General features: G+C 40.9%; 1 protein-coding gene across 1 annotated transcript; it reads left to right on the top strand.

Annotated features, from left to right (window-relative positions):
- Nucleotides 1-715: 715 nt before the first annotated feature.
- Nucleotides 716-14,461, top strand: CHMP4C (charged multivesicular body protein 4C). Its single transcript, XM_054295813.1, has 5 exons — nt 716-911; nt 7,899-8,076; nt 9,299-9,413; nt 12,036-12,144; nt 14,303-14,461. The coding sequence occupies exons 1-5, from the start codon at nt 716-718 to the stop codon at nt 14,365-14,367; spliced, it is 663 nt and encodes a 220-aa protein (XP_054151788.1). The 3' UTR covers nt 14,368-14,461.
- The last annotated feature ends 11,287 nt before the right edge of the window (nt 14,462-25,748 follow it).

Genomic DNA, 25,748 nt, shown 5'->3' with positions numbered 1-25,748 from the left:
TTCCTGGAGAGGATCCAGCAGAGAGCTACAACATTTTCCAAGGGACTTGATTATCTCCCTTCGAAGGAAAGACTGAGGGAGTTGAACCTCTTCAGCCTTGAGAAGAAGCGACTGGGAGAGGACATAACCAATGTCTATAAGCATCTTACGGGAGGGTGCCAAGAGGCTGGGGCAGGTTCTTCTGCCTGGTGCAATAGGACGAGGCAACAGGCAGAAACTGATGCACAGGAATTTCCACCAGTTTTATTGTGTGGATGGCCATGCAATCGAACAGGCTGCCCAGAGATGTGCAGTCTCCCAGGAGATACTGAGCCGCCTGGATGCAGTCTTGTGCCATGTGCTCTAGGATCACCCTGCGTGAGCAGGGAGGTTGGACCAGATGACCCACTGTGCATTCTGCCATTCTGTGACACGGGAAAAAAGTAGGGGGGAAGCACAAACTCTCAGCCGCCTCCGCAGCGCCGGTCCGGCCCGGGACCCTGCGGCTGTCCCGCGGAGCTCGCCGGCTCCTCCCGCCGCCCTGCCCGGCGCTGGCTGAGGGCAGCGGCAGCTCCGCGGAGCCGCCCCCGGGCCCGCCCCGCCGCCAGGTGCGGTGCCACCGCCGCCGCCCCTGGGCCGAGGAAGCGCTGTCACGGCGTGTGCTGCGCAGGGAGGCTCCTGAGCACCGGCCTGGCCGGACCTTTCCGTCGGCGGGTGCCGAGCTGGGATCGCCGCCATGAGCAAGATCTCCAAGTTCTTCAAGGGGGGCGGCTCGGCCGGCTCCAAGGGCCGCGGGGGTCCCTCGCCGCAGGAGGCGCTGGCCCGGCTGCGGGAGACGGAGGAGATGCTCAGCAAGAAGCAGGAGTACCTGGAGACGCGGATCGAGCGGGAGCTGGCGCTAGCCCGGCAGCACGGCACCAAGAACAAGCGGGGTGAGTGCGGGCCGGGCCCCGCGCGGTTAAATCCCTCCCGGGGCTGGAGCGCCCTCGGTACGGGAGCACTCGGCTGGGCCGGGTCACCCGGCACCGCAGGTGTGCAGTGCGGTTCGGCCCTGGGCTCCGAGCAAGTATCACCACACGCCAGGCGGGATGGTGGTTTGGCATCGATTAGTGTTTAATGAACTGCGGATTCATATAGCGGGATGGGAATTTGTTATTCCTCACAAATTTACTGTCTGTGGTTTCCTGTGCGATTCTCCTGTTCGTGCTCTGTACCGCACGGTGCTGGTTGGATACACGGAGGGCAAAGTACTGCTGCTCAGCCGGGAGGGAATCGCTGTCTGGGGGCTCAGCATTGGCTGGGCAGGTGGTGAACGAGGTGAAGGATGTGTGGATCTCCTGCATATTCACAAATCAATGCACATTATCCCCATTGCTGATTTGTCCAAATAATGTAAGAAGTATATGTGCAACCAAAAAAAGAATGATAGCTTAGAGCATTAGTGACTAGTGCTCTGGGACTGTTAGCTACAAAGGAGAGGACGCTAAGGGGTCAGAAAGCCTGGCTCTTGTGTATACTGATGTTGTCACCCCTGGGAAGCACATGATGGTAGTCAGTGTCTTGGGCATATACAGGCCTCAGAGAAACAAGTTAATTACTTCCTGAAATTGCATGGAGGCCTGTTTGCCTGAGCTGTATTTTAATTTAAATGCTTAATAATAGAAGAAGAATATTTTGAAGTAAAGATTTGTGATGTAACAAGAAAGTAGGTCTTTTGCCTGCTTGTTCTGTTAATCAGTATTTTAAAAAATAATGCCCTGTAATTTTGAACTTATGTGGAGCTGTGTATTAGAGGTGTCCTGGTTAGCCCTCTAATGTATTTGTAATACTTTAGCATTTAATAATTATTATCAAGAGGCAGTTTAACTAAACTAACTTTTAGTTAAAATGGATTTAAAATTGTGGGTCAAGATGGGCCACAGTCGAGGGACTAAAGTCAGTTGAGAGCTTAACTCAGACAGCTGCTCGAGAGGATAGGAGCTGTTACAATTGTCCCAGTTGTCACTTTATACTCCCCTGGCTTCAGCTGGAGTGTCTCTTGGTCCTTTGTCCAGGTATTGGCGCCTCTGTACTGTCACAGTGAGCTAGTTCAGGAAGGTGATCCAGCTGGAAGCTAATCTGCTATGGGACAAAGTGACTAGGTGGCTTCTGGGGCTGAATTCATTGTGCAAAAGCCTGAGCTGCAGGGCTGGTAAAAGCAAACAGGTTGGTTCCTGTGACTGTAGCAATTCCTGGTTAAATCCAGACATGCTGCTCTGGAATTTCATCCCAAACCTGAAATATAAGCTGGCACATTTGCAGAAAGAAGCAGCATTTCCTGCCTCGCTCCTGCCCTTGTGCTGCTCCTTTCCTTTCCCTTAGCAGAGCTCCCTGAAGGGTGTGTTTCAGAAAGCTGGATATTGTAAAATATTGTGTTTTTCTTTGTCTGGGTTATTCTTTTTAGCCAGGATAGTTTAAGTTCCACTTATCCAGTTGACCTGGTAGCTACATGAGTGCTAGGAAGGAGAGAGTGGGGCACAGACAGGAACGAGAATTTGTTGGGAAAAGTTGGATCTGCTTCATCTTTAGCTCATCTGGTTGATGGTGGTTTCAGGTGTGTGTTGGCCTTTTGCTTCAGACATGCAGCATTTGATATGTGAAGATTGTTGTTTCAATATGCCATTGCCCTAGTCTTTTATCTATTAAATTGTTCATGGAGTCATATTACACATTGTAGTGTTGAGCTGATTGTGGTTGGAAATAACTGCCTTTGATTTTGTCATTTGCTTGGGGACCTACAGTGAAGAACAGTAAAGAGGCAAGAGCAGGGCTGAAAGGGCAGTGGGGCAGTTTTTATTCATGCCAAAAATGGTTCTAAAACCAAAATGGGATAACCTAAGTACAGTCAGAGGAGAAACAATATGAACCATATATTGTTTAAAATATAACCTTGCTGTGCCAAAGTGCTTAAATTTAGCAGGATAGTCAGTGAACTGAAATTCCCAATAATATATCTTCATCTGATATGCCAATTGCTTTACAGTTTAATTACTATTGATTTACATTGACATTAGCTAGTGTGTAGTACTGTATAGCTCAGAGAAAATCTGTGCTAACCACCACCTGTTGTAACATTATGTAAACATACATACAAGTGAGAGAATAAAGGTTTTAATCTACATTGCCTTGTCCAATTGAGTGTTTTGGAGGGACATCACTGGTAATTTTAATGTAGTTTTTTTTCCTTTGTTGCATCTGTGTAGAAGCCTATGGAAACTAAAATAGGGCTGTCTGCAACTGGAGCAAGAGGTATCTAGGGATAGAAAATTAGCAAATTGGCATGATCTCACTTGATTTTTTAGGTGTACGAGTCTGAGTCAGTTGCACCAACACAAGAGAGAGCAGATTCAAGCACCAGCAATTTCTCATGACTTCATATGACTCTTGAATGGGTTTCATGTGACATCAGTAGGCTTAACTTGATTTAAAAGCTGTAATGCATTAGCTATGCCATAAATGTGAAACATCACTGAAATACTCCTGGCTTTTCCTTTATGAAGTCTCTCTGCAGTTCCTGTACCTAATCTGAAATTAGCTATACTTTTGATGTGATGTATTTCCAGCATTCCCCATTAATATCTGAGATTAGCTAGACCACTTCAGGGTTTTTTGTATGCTGAAATTCCTCCTGAAGAGGTTATGTCATGAGAAGCAATATTTTTTTCACTGTTAGCACTGAATTCTAATGTCTCTTCATTCCAGGAACAAACTTTTAAAATCTCTTGCTCTGCTTTTTTGGGGGGTTTCTCAGTTTCAGCCAATGCATAGCTGCCAACTCCATCTATATACTGGCTTTTCTTATCCATTATTTTAAAGGACATAAAAGGAAATTTAAAGAACAGGAAGTGATACTGAATATTTGAAAACTTTGTTTGAAAGGAAGTGTGTTTTCTGGAGCATGCCTGTAATTGTGAAAATAACATACACATGAATGTGCGTTGTTTCACAGACCTTAAAAATATTTTAAAAACCTTAAAAAAATAATCAAGTTAAGATAAACCATCCGGAATAGAATTAAATCTGATCCATAAAGAACCACATAGTTACTACCGAAGACAAAACCTATGAAGAAAGTGGGAATAACAGGGAGGGTTTCACAAGTAGATGCTGCTAAATATGTTGTGTGTTAGGACTGGGCAGGGCTGATGCAGCCATGTAGCATTCCTTTTGAATGAGCTGGGTGTGACCAGGAGGCTGTGGAAGCCAAACAATGGTGCGGTAGGTGTGTGCTGTGGGGGACAGGACAGCCACGCCTACGGCAGGCTGTGGGACAGGCTGGGAAGGAGGGTTCTGGCTGTGGGACAGGCTGGGAAGGAGGGTTCTGGCAGGGACCTAAGGGAAAGCCCTTGGTGTGTCTGCTCTGCGAGTTACAGAGATTGTTCTCTGACCTTCATGATCACATTTCAAGTGTCTTGCCATGAACTGGAATACTTATAACTGGTCCAGCTCTGTATTATTCTTGATTTAGCTCCTCAGTTGTAACTGCTTGTGGCTTCCTCCACAAGGCTTTAAGGACTATGAGTGCTGATAATGAGCCTAATTAGGGTCCTATGATTTTTATGGCCTCAGCAGCATTGCCTTTGGTTGTCCCTGGAGTGAGGGAGATCAGAAGCTGCAGTCCATGAATCCCTTGCAGCCCTGAGGTGGAGATGTGTGTACTGTATCCAAGAGTGATACCTGGTATTTTCACAGTGGTGTTACATCTTCAGAAGAATTATTCTTTTCCTACTTCAGTAGTTTTCTCATGGGAATTATAAGGATTATTAGACAATTGTTTTATTTCTGCTTCAGAAGATTGTTGGTGCTTTCTGTACGGATGGGTGTTGGTGGTGTGCTTGACAGGTAAAGGTGGTATTACTGCACTGTTGCTTTTCAGTCTGATCTGGCATGAAACCATGAGGAGGGTGCACAACTCCTCCTATACCATTATTTCTGTTTTTCCTTTTGAAATTTGGGTATTCATTGTAGCCAGGATACTTATTGCCCGGCTTGTCATTTCTGCTTCCTTAATAAAGTGTTAGCATTGTAGCGTTATTGGAAAAGCACCCTTCTGTATGTTAATAAAAGGAGTTCATTAATATGCAAACTTAAACTGATATCATAGTCTCCTTTTGTTCCAGACACCTTGACTATAAAATAAAAACTCGTATTAAAACCAGTGGTTCCTAATCTGTGAGCTGTATCCTGCTTACTGGATTCAGTTCAGGAAATGTGCTAAAGCCCAGCCAGGTGCTGACATTAAAAAATTCAGGAATTGAATTGGCTTTTTTGGAACACAAAAAGTGTATGAGTCTGCTTTTGTGGTTTTTTTTTCCTGGAGAAGCCCTCCACCTCTTCCTGAATGAATTGGTGTTAATTACACTTGCTTCCTCAGACTCTACCTCTGCTCAAACTCATCCTCTCCAGGCTGTCTTCCTTCTTTGAGATCTTTGGAATGGGGAACACCATTTTTCAGTGCCATTCTTAGACCTTCAGTGAAGTGAGTTTGTGTTCTTTACTCAATTTCATTATATTTTAATAGATACATTATTCTCCAGTTTTGTAATTGGAATGTGGTAGCATTATAAAACAGAAGCATTTCAATTCTGTAAAACTTGCACACAAGTTTTAAAATGCTTCTAATATGCAGTAGAAAAGCACTAAAAATTCTAGGTACTTTGTAAAACATAGGAAAATAGATTTCAAATAACAAGGAAATTCTCATAAATTAGTGATAGGAGCTGCTGTAGCAAAATACTCTGCAATAAAGGGCACTCATTTAACACACATCATGAAAATCATATAGTGTGGTATGAGAATTTACACTGCTTTGGTTGATAAGGAAGGAGAATGAATTTATTTCCTATGGACTGCTTTATTCTGTAAGTCACTGGTAAAACCAAAGAGAATGAAGATAATATCTTGCACCACAATAATTAGGAAAAGCTGCTTATGAATAGCTGAAATAGCAGAGAGTGTAGCTTCTCCTGTGTTTTCTTGATTTGGGTGTGGTTTAATTAGATGATCTTCAGGATTTTGAAAACTGCTTTGTGTGTGACTGAGGAAATCCATTTTCTCTGTGAGCAGCCAATAATAACAGCACCATTGCAGAGTCCCATTTCTGAGGAGCACTGACTAGAAAGACTGCCCCATGGTAGATGCCTGCTCCACCTGAGTGCTCCTCAGTGTCCACAGGTCCTCAGAGTCCTCTCTGGCCCAGCTGGTGTTATGCAGACTTTCAGACTGTTACATTTGTCTGGAGCCTCTGTCTTCCTAACCTAAGAATCCAGGGTTACAGTTGATCCAATGGAAGCTAAGGAAGTGGCTGGTGTCTTAACTCTCCCAACACTAAGCATAATTAAGTAAGGAAATTATAAGTAGGTAAGCATTGTTTGGGATTAAATAAAAATTAAGTATTTTAGAATTGCCAGTGAGAATTTTACAATTGTTACATTTGCCATGTGCATTACATAATTTGGTATTTGTGCAACTTCTTCAGAATATGCATGATCTTTGAACCATCCCCCAAAACCTGGGAAAATCTTGGATTTAAGTGCTGTGATTAATCTGTTGGGATTGTGCTTTGCTGTCCTGAAACATCTCACTGCAGGTGGTGGAAGGCATCTTAGCCTGTGTGAATGCCTGTCCTTGAGCAGCTCGTGATGAGCAATATTGATCATGTTGATTCAAGCATTTGTCAATAAAGCATTAACTTCTTTAGTGTGCTGTTACTATTCATAAATATTTGTGCCCTCCTTGGGGGAATCCTAATTTCATTTGAAAAGTTGTGTACCCCAGTGACAAGGGTCAGTGTTATTACACATGGGCATAAAATACAGGATTGGAACAGTAGCTGCTGCTGTTGGTTGAGTTTGGGGGGTTGCAGTGCTGCTGGGGCAGGCAGGCTCTGAATCTGTTAAAAAAATTAAATGTAGGAGACAAGGGAAAGAATGGGTGTGCTAATAGCATTGAAAGCCAAACAACGGGTTAACTCAGTCTCTTGTTTTGGTTGGTGGGATTTTTAGCCTGGCACATGGGTAGTTTGGAAAGGACTGTCATCAGGAAATGCTTGTGGCAAAACTGTGTGTGTTCCACACCCTGAGGCCAAGAGAAAGTTCTTTTCTCCTCACTCTTGTCACGTGCATTTATTCTGGTAATGATTGACTCTGGGCAGAGTACACAGCTCATAACTTGGTGAATATAAAAGACTAATCTCAACAATATACAAAGATAATGGGCTGTAGCTGGATTTGACTGTGCCCATGTCTACAAAGTTCTTAGTGTTTTTAAATTCTAAGGTTTAAAGATCACGTTCCTAAGTGACTGTTAAGATATAGATGAGCTAAAAGCTGGAGAAATGCAAATCCTCCTCTGATCTAACCCTTCTGCCTAGCTGGGCCATTTGGACCCTCTGTTGCACTTCACAGTTACTGCTGCAGAGACAAAGTTTACAAAGCACCGTTGGAGTTGTGGTTTTCATGGCAGATCTTCTTACACTGTCTTCCTTAGGTTTTACTTACATTTTGCAGCTTATTCTTTTATTCTCTCTTCTGCTTCCTCCCTTCTGACTTCTCTCTGATGTTTTTCTTTTTCCTTCCCATCTTCCCTGCTTTGCCTGTGTGCACAGGATGGAGTTCAAGATCTCCCACAGTGGAGGAAGAAGCTGCTTTTCCTTGTGGTGCTAAAAGGAGTTAATCTAAAAGAGGCTTTCCAGCATATTCATGCAACAGCCTGTTGGTGATTAACAGGCTGCCCACCTGGTGTGGTCAAAGTTTGTCTGCCTCATAGTAAGGTAGGAGGGTGAGAATTATAAATTCTGCAGGTGTCAGCTTGGTGCTGAACTACTTGTCCTTGTATTTGCTATGAAAACACACAATGCACTTTGCCTCTTCCCATTCCAGCTGCCTTACAAGCACTGAAGAGAAAAAAGAGGTATGAGAAACAGTTGAATCAAATTGATGGGACACTTTCGACCATTGAGTTCCAGAGAGAGGCATTGGAAAATTCCCACACCAACACAGAAGTGCTCAAGAATATGGGTTATGCTGCTCAAGCTATGAAAAAAGTACATGAAAATATGTAAGTGTTTTCTAGTAGCTTCCAAGTTGAACTTACTAACCACTTTCAAATTATTCCATTGCTACAGACTGTTGTATCAAGTTAGATAATTTTGACTTCATTTTTAGTTCAGGCATTGAATGTCAGGAATGCTGTTAGTGCTACAGTGTTATATTTGGCAGAAAAATATCTTTTCCTAACAGTAAATCTAGAAGGAAGTTCACTTAACGAGTGAGATCTGTTTTTTTCAGTCTGTCTTGGCAGTGGAGAGTGGCCTCTGCCCTTGGTTTGTCTAGAAGAAAATCTAGTCATAGAAACTATGTGGACACTTTTCCTCAGAATCCATAAGCTGGACTGTGGGACTCAAAGTACTAATTAAATGCACCCCTTTTCCCCACCACGCCCCCCCAAAAAATTATTTTTTTTTCTTTTTTTTTTGTTTGTCCTATATTGTTTCAAGGGGTGTTTTTCTGCCTGAATAAACAGTTAAATCAGAAGGGTTGTTCTGGGAGAAATAAACAGGAACTGAAACAATAACGAAGTTAACAATAAAGGGAAACCTTTAAATGGGGTACAATTCTGTTAAATTCTCCCTAGTTCTGGTGAAAACTTAACATCAAAAAAGATCCATAAAATCATAGAATAGATGGCTTCAAAGAGACATTTAAAGATATTCCTGTCCAAACACCCTGCAGTGAAGAGGAACATCTTCAGCTAGATCAGGTTGCTCAGAGTCCATCCAACCTGACCTTGGATGTTTCTAGTGATGAGGTGTCCAGCATTTCTGGGCAACCTGTGCTGGTGCTTCGCCACCCTCATTGTAAAAAGCTTCTTCCTTCAATCAAATCTAAATTGCCCCTCTGTTGGATTAAAGCTGTTACCCTCTGCCCTTCACAAGAAGCCATGTAAATGTTTATCCCCATCTTTCTTATAAAGCCCCTTCAAGTACCAAAAGGCCTGTAAAGATGCTGACCTGGGGGATCTGCCCATGGGCTGTGACTGGCTGGCAGAGGTGTGAGGAGCACAGAGAGGGAGAGACACACTCTGCTGCAGTTTTACCTCTGTTGTAATCCCAACATGGAAGTAGCTGGACTGGGTGTGGCTGAGGAAAATTATTCCTTGTGAATTCTGCTGTTTGTAGAGTCATGGGCATATAAAGAAAACAGGGTCTGTTCAAGTGAGTGTATTTTGTAGGATTTGAATGATACATCTTTTAAAAAATGTTTCCATGTTACCTTGCCAGGGATTTGAACAAAATCGATGATTTGATGCAAGATATCACTGAACAGCAAGATGTTGCCCAGGAAATTTCAGATGCTATCTCAAACCGAGCCACCTTTGGTGATGAGTTTGATGAGGTTAGTACTTCAGACCTGTGAGTTTTAACTCCATAGTTTTTCTGCTGTGCAGTGCTTTGTTTCTCAAGAAGTATGGATGTGGAATTCCTTGGTTCTAGCTTACCTAACTAGGACAATTGTATAATTTTATTATAAATATAAAAGTTAAATAAAATAATTACATATAAAATAAATTATATATAATTTTTTATAAATATAAAAGTTAAATAAAATAATTATATATAAGACATATAATGTACTAAATAAAAATCTGTAAATGTAAAAATAGAAAAAAAAAATTTATTTTTGTATAAATTTTAAGAAAAGCCTTTTAACTGCATTCCTGTAGTTATTGTTCTCATTTGAGCCCCAGAAGAAGGTCACTAAAACATGTAATTTGTACTACTCCTAGTGGACACTGAAACATATAATTTTCTGTTGCTCCAAATAGGCATCCATTTGACTTGAGTGCATGTCCCTATGTCATGGACAGACTGCTGGTCATAATTCTGAATGTTTGGACCATTTTTTTAAGGTCATTTTTAGTGCTTTGAGATGCAGGTTCTTTTACCTGTTGCCCAGAGCACAGAAGTAGCTCTGATAGGTAGAAGTAATACCTGTTGAAGGCAATAAGGCTTCATTCTGAAGATCTTTTCTCCTGAAACCCCCCCCAAGGCATTTAGGACCTTCTCAAAATTTTTTGCAGTAGCTTTCATCCTGTGCTCCCAGATTTGATTTTGTACATCTAAACAGGATATAATTTATTTCTGATCCAGCCATAGTTGAGGACTCAAGGGTCAAGGTTACTCAAAATTCTTGTAATCTGCAGAGATGGGTGTCAAGCTCAGTATCACAACCACTTTTGTTTTGTTTTTCAATTTTGTTTCAAAATGGCCAAGCACTAAGAATCATTTGAAGAATGTCCTGAATACTCAAACCATTCCCTGTATTCCCAACAAATTTGTTCCTATGTTCCCAAATGGACAACAAAGGAAAAAATAAATGCTATATTGCACATATTTGCTTGACTGGGAGGAAGAGGAAGTTTCATTCAACAGCTCTAATTTGTTAAAAATTATAATGATTCTTTGTATTTTGTTCCCATTACCTGTTTTCCTGTATTTCCCCTTTGAAGTAAATAGACTTTCCAAGAAACATTTAGGCATTACTGGTACAAGGAATGGGATTTAGCCTGAGCTTCAAACACTTGAAAAGCATCCTCCCACCCCAAACAGCTGTACAGTGTCTTACTTTTCAACAGTGCTTAACTTTTTGGAGTCTAGGCTTAGTAAGCATGTTGTAGATTGACATGGAAGTTCCTAAGGGATACCATTTGAAGCTGATGTCCATTGTTCCTGTTTGGGAAATAAGCCTCTGTCACTTGGAGCATCCTTGTACCAGCTTTTGGTAGGAGTGTAATACTTAGAGCACTTGGCAGTAACAAGGAAACCTGGTTTGCAGGCTACTGCACCTTAAGAGTGCTAGAATCAATGACTTAATTGCTGGGATATAAGCTGGTTAGTGTTGAAGGGTAATATTTAATTTCATTTTTTTAAGGATGTTTTTTTCCTTGCATTTGGATGCATTTTCTCTTCGCATATGTGCCGTGGCTGTAAGGAGACCATGGAAGCATGTGAATTCTCCTGCTCCAGGCAGGCACAGAATCATTAGAGTTCCTTCTCTCTGGGTTGGCACAGTGTATGTTTGCCTTAAATTATAAAACCACGAGAAAGTAAATGCAGGTGTAAAGTCCTGTGGTGGCTATGCAACTATCATTTTAACTTCTACATTGGTGATAAACAAGTATAAATGTATAGGCAAAGCCCATTTCAGTATCTAATAGCTCTTACTTTACTGTTTTTTTTGGCACTTACTCCACCCCTCTCCTGTTGTTTTTGCCCATTGCTTCTTTTAAACCATTGTATCAACGTGGCAAAGGTCTGTTTCTCCATATATATGTAGCATTTAGCTTCCTTTCTTTGGGAAACTTCAGCTGAGGAATAAGTTCCTTGCTTTTTAAAAAAGCATACAGGCTTTTTATTTTTAGCATTGTACAAGTGGATTAGATCACTGTCCAAATCAGTCTCTGCACCTAAAAGCCCACGAGTGCTGCGTGCTTCAAGAGTGAATAACAGGACCCGGGAGGACAGTTTTGGTTCCAGTGCTGCTTTGAAATCACATATAATCCTGGACTTACATGATAGGGCTGAGGCATAATGTTTAATGACAGTCTGCCTTATAACCAGTGGAAGGTGTTTGCCTTTTAAAATACAAGAAATGGCACATTAAAGTTAGAATCCACTGAAGAGTGCAGGCTCTAGATTTGGAACAAACCTGAGGAGAACAGAGAGACTTTTTACTCCGGTATTTGACTTTTTGGCATGTACTCCACTGCTGTTAGTTTTGTATTTAAGTTTATTCCTTGTCCTGTTTCTAACTTTCATTGTCCTGTTTTCAGTGTTCAATTAAGGTTTACTTAATTGCCCATACTTCGTAAAAACTGCACATTTAATATACTGTTTCTTGATATGTTCTTTCAGGTGTAAACTGTTTTTTCAGTAGTACTTTGCTTCATGGTGGTTTAATGTGCCCTTATGTGTAATCACTGTCAGAATTTGTAAGTAATGTTTTCCTTGAATTTAGGATGAGTTGATGGCAGAATTAGAAGAACTGGAGCAAGAAGAACTGAACAAGGGAATGAGAGATGTCAGGTTGCCAAGTGTTCCGTCCACATCGCTGCCTTCTCACCCTGGTAAAGTGCCTGCTTGCCATTTTACATTTCTCATGATTAAGCCATGCTGGGAGAAAGGGGAGAGGAAGAGAGGGTTTCAGATATGTATTTAACTCTGTTATAACTTTTCAAATGTTATAAATTCCTTTTCCTATTTTTGTATCTGCTTAACAGAAAAAGCAGAATGGGATTCCATTTTGCTCTGTGAAAGCATTTAGGACCAAGTTCTCTGTAGATTTGGGGTGACAAACTTGGGGAACTTGACCTTGCAAATATACTGATGTGTCTCCTGCTGAAGTGTAGTAAGATCATTGAGGAATGTGCCTTTTTTTGCTTCTTTTTGGCAATTAAATCCTTAGTCTCTTTCACTTAGAGTCTGACCTAGATTCCAAATGTTTATGTCATAAAGATCCAGCTTTGCAGGGTAGTGGTTTGATATTTTCCACTGGAATTTTAATTAGAAATGAAGGAGGCATCAGGAAGTACATTTTTAAAGGCATATGTTCATTCCTTTGCTTTCTTTGTACTGAACAGGCTTATTCCTGGTATTAAGCTGTAGTTTTATTTTTCTGTAGTTCGTCTGTGTTCATTTTGAATTCAGCCAGAGGCAGTCAACTTTTACTACACTTTTCACTGTCAGTTGAAAGACTTGCTGTGTACTGACATTAGTAAAAGAATATAAATACTTGTTGGTAAGGACAGCACACATGTGACACAGGTGGCTTATGGTTTCTGCTACAGAATAGGTTACCCAGACCAGCTCAACTCAGATACTATGATATGTGTTTTGGCAGATGACACTTAGATCCTGAGAAGCAGTTTAAAATGTTCGAGCTGAGACTGTGGCCTCATCTATTGAATTCAGCTGCAGAACAGCTAGTAAAAAAAAAAGGGATTTAGAAAAACAGTGAAAATTCAGTCTGGCCATTTATGATTTGTTCATACATTGTCTTCTGGATCCAGATCCAGCTGTGCCAGTTGACATTTTTATTAAACCCAGACCATCTCCATGTGCTTCTCACTATTTTAATTTTCTACATCCATCTGTATGGCTGCTTTAGGCAGGATGAGCTGGTTACAATTATATAGTTCAAGGCTGTGAAAAACTGGCCTATGTTTCATGCTTACTGTTACACAGCAACAGCAAAGTCAGACCAGTTGATGGATTTATAACGCTTCTAATTGGACATGCATGTTGATTTTGAAGATGAGGAAACTGCAATGAAGCAAGGCATAGTGACCTTCCCCAGTCACACAGTGAACCTGTGACTCTTGCAGAAGAGGGACTGAAGCTGTGGTCCCCCAAGTGCTTCTCCCACCCCAGTCCCTGAAGGTGGTAGTTGCAGTTCCCCTCGAGACAGCGGCTCCTGGCCCCATGGCTGCCTCAGGTGGGAGCCAGCTGGCTGCTCTAAGGTGCACAGGAAGGTGTTGGACCCACCAACAGTGTTCACTGGTGGGTGGAGAGATGCCAGTCCTGATGTGCACAGCCCACAAATGGAGGAGGCAGCCTGAGGCTGAACCTTGGCTCTTGAGGTTTGCAGGTCAGCAAATGAAGACAGTTTGGGTGAGGTTTTAGTGTAGTGAATGCAGATGATGTGGGGTAGGAGATTTGGGTACAAAGTGTGTGTAGGACCTGATACAGAGCTGGGAATTGTTGTTGTAGTGACCACAGCAGTTAACTGATGTCACCTGAGCAAAGCAAGTTCAGGAATGTCTTTCTCCATTTAATAAATGACCCCACCCATTAAAATGGAGTGAGTTCATCCAGAGACTTGCACGTGCAGAACCTCTCAGCACTATTTGGAAATGTAGCAGAGTGTGCAGCTGGCCAGGATAGGTCACTTTTCTTGTTTACATGGTGGTGAGAGAACTAACAACATTCCTGGGGACATTTTCTGGCTGTGATAGCCTTTAGAAATTAAATACTTTTTCTGTGTCTTTCAGTAGGAGTGACATCAGACCTATATTGTGAACTTTAGGGCTCTATACCAAATAATGATGGGGCAAAATAGTCACATCTCTTATGAGCTTCATTCCTGCATTACTTATGTTCAGCTTGCTACTCAGTAAATTGGTCTGAGATCTTCAAACAGAAAAGCACTATGCAGGTCCTCATGCTAACAGATAGAATGGTTCTGATTGTTACATTAGTTTATGGTTATTGTCTCTTTATCTGCAGCATCAACCAGGAAAAGAGCAGAGGATGAAGATGAAATGAAGAAACTGGCTGCCTGGGCTTCATAAGAGCATGGTCTTTCTATAACACCAAACATTACAGTGCAGAATGTAAGGAGCTGTACTGCTGTTCTACAACCATACTGATGGTGGTTGCATTTCATACAGGCTGGGGTTTTTTATGGCACATCTTGCCGAGACTCATGTTACTGCTAAATTACAAAATTAGCTTAAAAACCAGAATTAAATAGTTGCCTAAACCTTCAGGCATAATTTTTTTTCAGCCTCGTCAAGAGATTTGTTTTATTATTAGTATCAGTTTTTAATAGGCACTATCTTACCATATCTCTTGGTTTGTAAAACCCATGTGCCTCACTTATGCTCAAAGCTGGATTCATTTTTGAAATGAGAAAGTTAAGTAAATCATCAGGGCTCTATAACTAGAGGGTTTTTTGGTTCAGACTATTTAAATATTAGCAAAACAGCTTAGTACGTGTCCTCACTTGCAAGTTCTTTGAGCCCAAGAACTAATAACTATTCATTTGGACATGAAGATTCAAACAGTCTGCCTGGAGCAACTTAGGGTGTCCTAGATACTAAGAGGAAGCTCTTCTGTAGGCTTATTGAAGTGGAATGTGTTATTTATTTTGTTTTAACTGGCCTAAATGTCCCATGCACTTCTATAGGTCAACTTGAATTTATTTTGGACTATTTCTGACTAGGTTACAGAATTACAGTGATCGAGGAAAGGAAAATTAACAACACATTTTTAGTTACACAATTTCAAAATAGCTTTAATTTCTGAGCATCTGGTTCTTTTCTCTTACTCAGTTTGTGAATGGAAATATTATCAGTGTGTTGTATTTGCAGGGCCTTTTTAAACCCTGGTTAAAAGCTGATTCTGGCTTACTTGTAAAGTTGGTGTGTTACTGTCCAGCTGACAGTGTTTTAGCCTAAGGAAAAAATGCCACTCTTAAGTGCTAAACTACTACATATATGGAGAGATGGCTGTTCAAATACAGCCCAAAAATTAAATAGGCTGCTTTGTATTAACAAAGTATTAAATAAGTCTTAAACTGTGTGCTAGTAGCCTGCTGTCAATCGCAAGGAAATCATAGAACAGTGTGGAGTTCCTAGGGGTGCAGGAAGCAGAGTCCTTCATCTAGGTTTCTTGCTTTCAAATTAATTTAAATTTAGTGATGACTGAACCACCTGGGGAATAGTGGTGGACTTGGTTTCTGTAGATCTTTAGCAACAGAAGACTGACTCCTTCTCCTGCACGCTTCATTAACCTTCAGCTTAGTGGATTTTAGGTTAAGTATAAGCAAATGTTTCTAGACATGATCTGCTCAGAGCCTTTCAAGTTGAGCCCCATGGATGAAGCCCAAGATGTATAAACCCTGTGGAGAGATTGAATTTTTCAGGACTTTCATTCTCTGTGGAGGAATTGCTTTTGGATTGTATCTGTATGAGAGCTGAATCAAGCCTTGCCACTTCAGATAATTTTCTTACTGGATAAAACAGGTTGTGTTTATTCTGTCCTAAAATTTGGAAGTACCAAGAAAATTGTCCCATTTCGTTGAGAGTAGAGGAAATCTGGAATTACTTAATTTTTGTTTTAAATACAAAATAAAATGAAAAAAAAAAAAGAAAGACACTGCTGCCTTAAATTTAAAAATAAATTTTGAACTCTCAAGGAGTAGGAAACCAAATACTAACAAAGTGCTACTTGGTTTTAATGCTTGCTGAAATTCAGCATGAGATGCTACCTGAAAGCAGGAATATTTAGTAAAATAGCAAATATTCAAAGTTATTAGAAATCTATTTGCCAACTCTTCTGGCTTGAATCCTGTGTTCAAGGTGTGCAGTTTATGCAGGTCTCTGAATTGTGTACAGAACATTTTAGCACACGCTGGGGATGTGACTGTGCAAGGCTGGCAGTGTGCATGTGGACACTTCTGGCATTTCTAAATATGAGGCCAAGCCAACACAGTCCCATAGTTAGTTTGGAAAAGCTGGCTCCCAGCCTCTGTTCTTGTTTGAATTAGTAGTTTAACAATGCTTAGCTCTTATGTAGGTAGCACTTGGCATATTCAAAGTGCTCTACAGTCTAATGGGTCTCTAAGCTTCCATTTTGGAACTAAAGTGACTTTCAGTCTGCTTTGGAAAATGTAGGCCTGCTGTTTTTGAATAAGAACTTTCCATGTGAGCACCCCTCAGTGGAGACAAAATCATCCTGTAGAGATCTTCTCCTTTGCAAACCAGCATTTGACTGCTGACCACCAGCAATGTTTTGGCCCATTGCTGATCCTGAAGAAGCTTCAGGTGTGTTCAGCTTATTAATGTTCAGACCAAGCACTTTAAAAACAAAGCTTTTGAAACGTGAAGAAATGAGACTGAATATTCAGATGAGCTGCTCTGAAAGCTTGTGTATAGTCCTGAAAGACAGACTCATGTACCAGTTCACAGGCCAGGCTGTGAGGTTGGTGAAATTATGCTCACAAACACTGTAGTGATGTACAGAAAGGAAAATGCACCCTGGATCTCTGTAACTGGAGTGTTTGTTGCCATATATTTTTTTACACCAGTTTTCTTCAAGGGAAAAGGGTTGTAGGGATTTAATTCAGCTGAGGGAGTGGCTCTTTCCTGTGTGAATTCAGACAACAGTGGGACAAATGGCTCTTTCTTATTTGAACATATGCCTCTCTTCATGCCAAGATGGTATTTGTTTAGTATGTAAGCAGTTGAGAGTGAATAGTGTCAATGTGTTATTGTAAATGTACCCTATTAACTGGAACATATTTTACAGGAGGACTGTGCAGCAGATGGTGTACTATAACTGACTTCCTTTCTTGTTGCTTATTTGTTCTGAGATTGTTTCTTTTCTCCTAACAAGCTTAGACATTTTTAACCTGGATAACTTTAAAAAAGGAGAAAAAGTAAATATAATTCATGTATGTATATATATACACACTGTAAATAAATATTTTGGTGTCATGTTTGTGTTACATGATTTTATTAAATTTCTTTTCCTATCATGCAAAATTGCAAGTACCCTCCTTATATTGTCATTAGGATATAGTGCTATTTTAAAGGATATGAGAATATTCTGAAACATTTTTTTGATGTATTAATCTTTCAGCAGGCAGTTACAGTTCAAGAATTCTTTGAAGTTGATTTGGTTTAAAAAACATCCAACTAAAAACCCCACCCCAGTGTAAGCTGTGGTGTTTGGGCTGCATTCCTTCACATTTAACCATGGTGTTGCAAGAAATTATTTTAATTTAATATATCCAAATATATACCTCCCTCTCCTCCCCTCTGACCTGAAGATCTCATCATTGTTTCAGAAATAAGTGATTTTCACTTTCCAGGCCTTACTTGAAAGGAAGAATGATCAGGTCTTTTAAAAATGAAAAAGAAAAAAATATGATAGGCAAGGATGAAGACAAATACAAAAGGCATTCACCTTATTAGAATCTCTTTAAAGTGTGTGTGTGTGTGTAGTGTCTCACCTTTAATATACACACACATATTCATGTGTGTATGAAATGCTGGAGCAGTGATTTAGGACCACCATTCATTATCTGGTGTGGAAAAGTTTCAATTGCTTGGGCAGCTTCTCTTTTCCTCTTTGTGAGTCCTAGGGCTTTGTCACAAAATGCCAAAGAAGTGCTATGGTATGAGCACTGCTGTCCGTGTCCACAGTTGTGGGTGGTGGAAGAACAGGATGAGTGTGCAGGGGGAATATTTGGAAAATCTCACTGTCTTTCATGATGTAGAGCTTATATTGTTTTAATTATGTCATTTTTTTTAGAAACATAAGGAGAAAAATTTAGTCTCAAAAATTATTTAGCAGCACATCTTAAGAATTACAAGTAGTATAATTTCAGGTAGCTGTCATATTTTCTCACATCTGTCCCCATTGCAGAGGGGGACCTTCATAGCACTGTTGAGTCAGGTGTATATTGTGTAGGAAAAGTATAGCTGCTTTATGTGATCTTGATCATAGTTTAAATGGTTCATTTTGTTATCAGCATGTGATTACTTGGTCACCACTACATTCTTGGGATCAATATCTACAGATCAAATTAGATAATGTAGTTATGAAATGCTAATATGTGCCTAGAAATTTCTGAACAACCTTGTATACCTAAGATTGTGTCTGGCAGGGTCACAGAGCCCCTGTGCTGCCCTGCTCCCTCCTCTCCTGCACACTACACTTGTGTTTTCCTGTTTCGCTTGTGTGTATGCTGGCTGACTTTTCCCCCTGCAGCTAGAAGTCTTCTGATAATTCCCTGGTTGCTGTTTACTACAGCTGACTGTCAAATTCCTCTTTACCAAGATAAACTTTGGGCAAATACCATCTTGGGGAGTTTGGGCTTGACACTTAGGCAGCCCCTTCCAGCCTGTGCTGTCCCAGCAGCCGCTGCTGCCCAGGCTGTGTTTAGGGCAGCAGGGCAGTGTAGGTACCCCTCAGCTGGCTTTCTCAAAGGGCAGGCATCCAGCTCTCCTAGGATTGAAAGGCAAGTTGAGGATGTGTGGTTTGAGCTAAATTTAATCAAATAGGTGGTATTGGATTAAATACCTGTTGTCTGAGCTGGTGGTCTGCTCCCATGGAAGTGGTGTCAGTGCCTCCCATTCCCATTGCTGTGACATCAGCTTTCACCATGTAAGTCTTATGGGGCAAGGAGTGTTTTGTGGGTTCAAACAGGATTTACATGGATACCCCAACTCTACCCTGAGTTTAGCATCCTTTACTCAAAAAAATTAAACTTGTACTTTAGGAGTAAAGGGAGTGTTAAGGTACATTTAATTTATAAATATATCCAGCTTTATATCTTAGCTTTACTTCTGTACTCAGCTTTCTAAAGGTACTTTGGTGCAGCTGCTGAACAAACTAAGCTCAGCTGGGACTGCAGGTGCATAGGCATGTGTAGGGTTGTTGTATTACCCCATAGCCACCTATTGTCTGTACCCTGTGTGTCTATGGGGTGTTGGAGCGCCTGGTGTGGCTGCTTTGCTGCCCAGCAGCAGTGGTGAGTCCATCAGCGCCAGGGCTGGGACTTTGCAGACCTCCAGGAGGAGCTCTGGGTTCAGCATACAGCAAGAAACTCCAGCAGGCTGGAAAGCTGCAGTTTTCTCACAGGACCTGATTTCAGTCTTACTGCTCATGCTGGAGGAAAAGGCCTGCCTGCAAGTGCTGCTCAAACACCAGGGGTGAAACCCTCCCACTCCTCTCATTCCTGTCACAAATCCCCACATGTTCAGAGCTAAAATGCTCTTTTAAATACTAACCCACCTTCTTGGCTGCTTCTCTGGCTTCTTTTTTGTTCTCTTCCCCTGTCTATGGCCACCTTGGCACCCAGATTTGTTCCCTGCTCTGGACCAACCTCAAAGGTTTAAGTCTGTTAAAAATACTCATTTTGAAAAAGTTTAATACTGGGTCAGTGAATTGTGCCTTGCAGTGACCAGCTGCAAGCTGGGTGTCATTGGAACACATTGAGGACACTGAACTGCAAGAGGGATTTCTCAGTCAAGCCTGTCTCCCAGACCCTGTGAGGGTTCAGAGCACGTCAGTCATTGTGAGGTAATGTCAGTGCTGCTTTGGGTTTGGGGAGCATGTGGGGCATGCTACAGGCAGGTATTGCAGCGCTGGTTTTGAGGCTGTTGATGTTCATGTGTGAAAGTAATCACTTTGATTTATTGAGGATTTGGATCTCAAAAGGTAGCTTTACCAAGGAGAGGGTTTATTTGGCACAGGAAATTCCATCTGAACTGACACCCTCTTACAGCTGTAATGCAGTTTCAGAAGTTCATAGATAAACATAGGTTGGAGATACCACCTTGCACTTCTCAGGTTAAAACCTTCAGCTCCCAATGCTTTGCAGGCAGTCAGCAAAATATTTTAGTCAACTCAGTTTACTGAGCTAGGAAAAAAAAATCCCCCTGTGTGAACCAAGTAGTTCTGGAAAAGGTTTGTAACAGCACTAACGTGAGAACAGATCTTATTGTATTGTAGCAGACACTTGGTGTCACTTTAGTCCTTTGGTTGAACACAAAGGACTAAATTTTATAAAGAAGACAATAGGAGAGAAAAAATGATGGGGGAAAATGATAACAAGTTGAGACACTAATTTATGTAGCCTGAGAATCTGTCTAGAGCACATATTGTGTCTGAATAAACTGAAATCTGAGTCAACAGCTGCTACACCAGAGCAGAGCATAGAAGCCTCTTTGTTGAGAGAAGAGATCTTGTCCTGTGACCTTTGGATAATCGTGAGTCTTGTGTAACGCACGTCATTTGAAAAGTGAATGAGTTGAGATGTTCTTTGCGTGGTTTTCTAGACTCAGATGTGAAACTGGTTTCACAGAGGATGCCCCTAGTGAACTACAGCATGCTGACAGCAAAAATAGATGAAAGCAATTATTTGCACATTCTGTTTCTCAGGTTAAGTCACAGCAAAGTTGAGCTGAATTTTTAATTGTTTAATGCTCTTTCATCATCCATTACTTTGCACATTAATTTTGCTGCATTCTTAAATTAATTTTTAATGGCCCATCTAGGTAGGAATAACTAAGTCAAATATGACCGGTCATTCTCTGCAGTTATCTCTACGAGAAACACATTTTTTGGGCTGCTTTTGTACACCTAAGCAGCAGCAATGTCTCTATAGGCACACAAACATCTCACTGAATCTTAGTCAAAAGATTACACAGAGTGAGACAGTTTTCTCATCTGTTTTTTCCAATGCAAATTATTATCTCCTTAACAAATTGAAATCTAAGAGGAAGCTCCTGATGTTTTTGTTAAGTTTACAATTATCCCACAAGCTGTGCTGCAAGATTTCTAAATTCCTAATGCACATCCACGCACAAAAAAATAAACTTCTCAGGGCAAGACTTCTTCTAAATGCACAAAGCAGCTGCTGTAATAGGGTAGAGCTCTTGCCTATTGCCTCTGCTTGTCCGTGTAACAGGTGTATTTATCCTGCAGAATGAGGGGGAAAGGGAGACTCCATCACACCACAAAGAATCCACCCCATAACCTGGTCACCAGAAATGCCTAGAAAGAGCCACAGGAAATCTGGGAGGAGGGATCCGGTTGTTTTGCCACATGTAGCAGCTGCTTCCTAACCTTGCTCTATCTATCTATCTATCTATCTATCTATCTATCTATCTATCTATCTATCTGTCTATCTATCTATCTATCCATCCATCCATCCATCCATCCATCCATCTATTGATTTTTCAGACAATGCAAAGCAATAATGAGATCTTGAAAGCTCAATGTACGACCTTCTCCCAGTAGATGCTTGCTGGATGAACAATGCTTGACAAACCCACGTTAACTGCCAACCAACCATCCAACCAACCATCCAACCAACCAACCAGTGTTTCATAGTCATCCTCAGCGTTTCCATAAAACAGCTGTGGTAGCTGTGGTTTCTTCTCAATGAAAAATCATTAATCCACATGTGATTGGGAAAACAGAGACCTGTTTCTCCATGAAACATGAAAGCATCCTAGTGTGTTCAATTTGACTTTTAGAAGAAAGGAATATCACAAATCTAGAAGCAGCAAATAATTTATAAGCAAGGATATTTAAAACTACTTGAAATCCAGTTGAGATATCCCAAGAAAAAGTTCCTGTATTGTACAGGCAAAAGTCTCACTGGATCAGCAAATCATCTAATTTTAGCCTGCTGACAAGTCAAGGGGGTCAGCAGTAACCCTAGGATTGCACCAACAGACTTTGCAATTAGGGTGAATCATGTAATTGCTTTCTTCCTCAGGTTCCTTGTTTGCACAGCAGAGGGAAATAGAATACCTTTCTTCAGATACAAAGTGGGGACAAACTTTATTTGGCATTCTGGTGATCCTCAAGTCAAAGAAGTGCTGAGTATGAATCAGCAAGCCTTTAGGGTTTCCATGAAGAGCTTGAAAGGGCTAAAAAGGGGAAAGGTCTCCATGAAGATTGTGTTGAAAACCAGGAAAACAGGTTGGAGCACTGCTTTTGAAGGCTTAGCAAAGGGTTAAGGTGCAGAACCTTTAACTTCCCTTAAAATAGATGAGACTTGGCCACTGCTGAGAGTTGATCTCAGAATCCTATTTATTAGGCCAGTGCTTTGATCAGCCTCTGCTAGAAGGAAGACCCATGCTGAGGGTTTCTGCATTGTGGGGAGTGATCTCTTCCTGACAGGTGATGCATGTGACAGGCGAGGTCCCTGTCTCCCAAAGCCAAAGGGTTCAGCTCTGGCTAGCAGGGACTTCAGAGGACTGAAATTATTACTCCAAGTTCAGCACTCCCACGTCCATGCTTCCTCTTTCTCCAGAGCCATGCTGCCCTGCTTTCCAGTTTGTGATATTTGCAAGCCATACCAGAATTCCAGCCTGGGTTAGATGTTCTGATGTGCTTAATGAGACAGAAAAGGCACAAGTCATACACATAGGGGCAGGAAAACAGTGAAGATCTGGGTTATACACAAGAGAATTACACTGAAAACCATTTTTCTCAGTGTCAGGAGGAGGTTAAGGGTATAAAGGGACAAAGAGAAGCTTTGCCAGTTGAGTTAGAACATCACTAGCTTTCCTGAATTTTAATTTCAGTGTCGAGCACTGTTCTGTTGCAGAAAGGCTTCATGTAAAAAATTCTCATTTTCTTAAGTAAGAATAGCGTACACATCAGGCTGATTTATCCAGCTAAGCAGAATTACATTTGAGAACTCAGCCAATTACAGAGCTCCTTCAGCCTTCCTGTTACATGACAGTGAAAAATGCTTGTCTTGGAAACATCCTGCTTGTGCACATCCTGTGCTCTGGGCAGCATCAGTGTAACTCTGCCTGACGCTTGTTAAACAGGACTCTTCAATCCTAATATCACTTTGTTTTGATGATGCTGGATAAACCTGCAGTTTGGGGCTTTTAAATATGTCCACTGGAAGAAAAAAGATGCTTTTTATGTCGCACAGAGTTGTGCTTAGACATGTCTCATGACAACCTTTTCCTGACTCTAGAACAACCATCAGAACAGTTCTGAACTCATCAACCCAAGGAGAAATTTCAAGAGAAACATTTTGTATTCCAGTGTAACACTCAAGATACCCAGCCGGAGAATAAGCTGTGGACTGACCAAATCCCTGTTACTCTGAGGATGACATGTTTGTCATTTGTATCTACTACAAAATAAGGATATCTATAGATACATTAATAATTACTGTTTAGCATAAAGCATGTTTATGCTAAATGTTTAGCATTTTCCCTATTTTTCCACTCACCTGAATCCACATAGTTGCATCAGAAACAAAAGGTAAATAAAACCTGGGCAGATGAAAAGGACTGACCAGAAACCCTGGGCTCAGTGTTTTCTTTGCAATGCACAACCTGAGAAGGACTGAACACAAAAGGTTGTCCTCTGAAATAAGGCTGGGATAAAGGTTAGCACAGTGAGGCTGGCAAAGAAACCCCAGTGCTGTGGGAGAAGGTGATCCTGAATGGGTTACAATTGACACAGAGCCTAAACCACTCACAACACAGAAACTAACAATTAGTGGAGGAGTTCTGATCAACAAATGAGTGAACAAATTTTTACTTTCAAAGGGGAAAAATGCTCAGGTGTAAACTATGGACAAGTTTCTCTTGTCCTCTTTCCCTTCTGTCTTTTCCATTCTCTCTCATCTTTCACCTAGGAGGTTAAGATCCTATGCATTAACAATGTGTTGAAGATCATAATAGTGTAGAACCACCAACAGGTAGATTCAAACAAACATGGATGTGAGGATACAGTTCAGTTACCCAAGCACCCCTTAAAGCAAGTTCTGTATTTTGTAGGAAAAATGTGTATCTAGTTTGGAGTGTTGGAACTGTCTAGTAATCGGAACGTTCTGATCTCTTGCACCAAGACTTAATTGAAATATAGGAAGGAATGATAGAAGAAAGACCCCTAAGACCTGGCATTCTATAGAGTGTTTCCTGTGGGATTCTTCCCTTCCTTGGTAGTTTGTGACCTTGGTCTATTGATTTGTGTTATCTGACATTTCTAAAAAAAACCTGATTGTAGCAGCAACTTCAGAACATAACTTTTTTGAATTCCACACCACTCACCCAGCATGTATCAGTCTGCCATAGCTAGGATAGGAAAAACTCCTCTACAAACAAACCACATGAAATTTCCTACAGAAATTTCTACTCAATTTTTTTCTAGTACAATAAATGCTGTTCCTTTGTAGCTACATTTCAAAAAAGGAATAGAAACTACAGAGAAAACAAGTCAAATTACTTAGTGTTCTATTGAGCTGCAGAGAGTAAAACCCATCTAGGGCAGACATACCATCTAGAACAGGAGCTTTCCTGGTCCCTTTTCACTTTAATTGTAAAACTGTAAACTGTTGTGTTGTATGTTCTACACCCAGTTAATGGTTGTCAGTGGGAAAGGCATGGAGTGGGAGTTTATAGGGACTCATTCTTGATTAAATACTAGTCAGCATTTTAATTGATTTAGCAGTACACAAATCAAAAGCAGAGAAGTGGTGTGGGCAGACTGCATGTGCTTTGGAGGATAAAAAATCCTGCAGTATTACAAGATGCAGTATAAAAAAAAAGGCCCCAGTAAGATTAATGTATTAAAATCTAAAACAAAGGGGAAAACCCTGTTGTACATCAGTGGCTGAGCTATTAAGGCAATCACCTACAGCAGAAAAGAACAACCTGTTACTGGTTGTTATTCTTGTAACTAGCTCACTCTGCTACAGTTCCAGTTTGAATATTTCTCTGCACTTTCAGCAGGGCACTGTCACAGAACTCCACTGTCAATTCTTACAAATGAAATACTGGAAATTTGGCTTCTTCTGTACTGAAATTGCAGCAGTGAGTGAAAAAAAGAAAGAAACACATGGAAAATAGTGCCAGAATGGATGTAAGTAGTGCAGCAGAAATAAATTCACTATGGGATTGACTTGGAATAAACCTTGATCAAGATGCTCAAGGCCACAATGGGCTGTCCACCTCAAATTCTGCATGTCCTTTAGGGAGGATAACCATTCATTAACCAGTAACAGAGCTGAAGTGATACCACACTGTCGCTGAACAAATTCACTTTTTCCAGCTCAGTTTAGTTACAAGCTCCCCCTAAACCAAAATGTCTGTTCATAGGATACTAAATACTTTGGGTTAGCAAAGTATCTTTTAAATCTTGAGGTTTTCATTCCTTTGCCCTCTCATGACTATAATGTAAATTATATTAATGCTTTCTTTAATGTCTAGATTTTCAGATTTACCTCCTGTATTTAAGAAATCCCAGGCATGTATGAACCAAGCAACTTTTCAATATTTTTAAAAATCTTTATAGTTGCAAACCTAACAATAGTTTAATAGACAAAGTTCAATCTTTTCAAATATATAAGTGACATCGGACACAAGATTTCATATATTTTCAATAATGTGCCAAAAGT

Source organism: Melozone crissalis, unplaced genomic scaffold, assembly GCF_028551555.1.
Source record: "Melozone crissalis strain CALT ecotype California unplaced genomic scaffold, PUWL_Pcris_2 ptg000002l_1, whole genome shotgun sequence".
Taxonomy (NCBI): Eukaryota; Metazoa; Chordata; class Aves; order Passeriformes; family Passerellidae; genus Melozone; species Melozone crissalis.
Note: the sequence above shows the minus strand (reverse complement) of the source record. Positions and strands in the feature narration are given on the sequence as shown.

Bases quoted from the DNA above. Each gene is read 5' to 3' on its own strand.
- CHMP4C (XM_054295813.1), top strand. From the start codon at position 716: ATGAGCAAGATCTCCAAGTTCTTCAAGGGGGGCGGCTCGGCCGGCTCC. The intron at 912-7,898 runs GTGAGTGCGGGC...TTCCCATTCCAG, and splicing joins CGGCACCAAGAACAAGCGGG to CTGCCTTACAAGCACTGAAG. The intron at 8,077-9,298 runs GTAAGTGTTTTC...TTACCTTGCCAG, and splicing joins AAAAAAGTACATGAAAATAT to GGATTTGAACAAAATCGATG.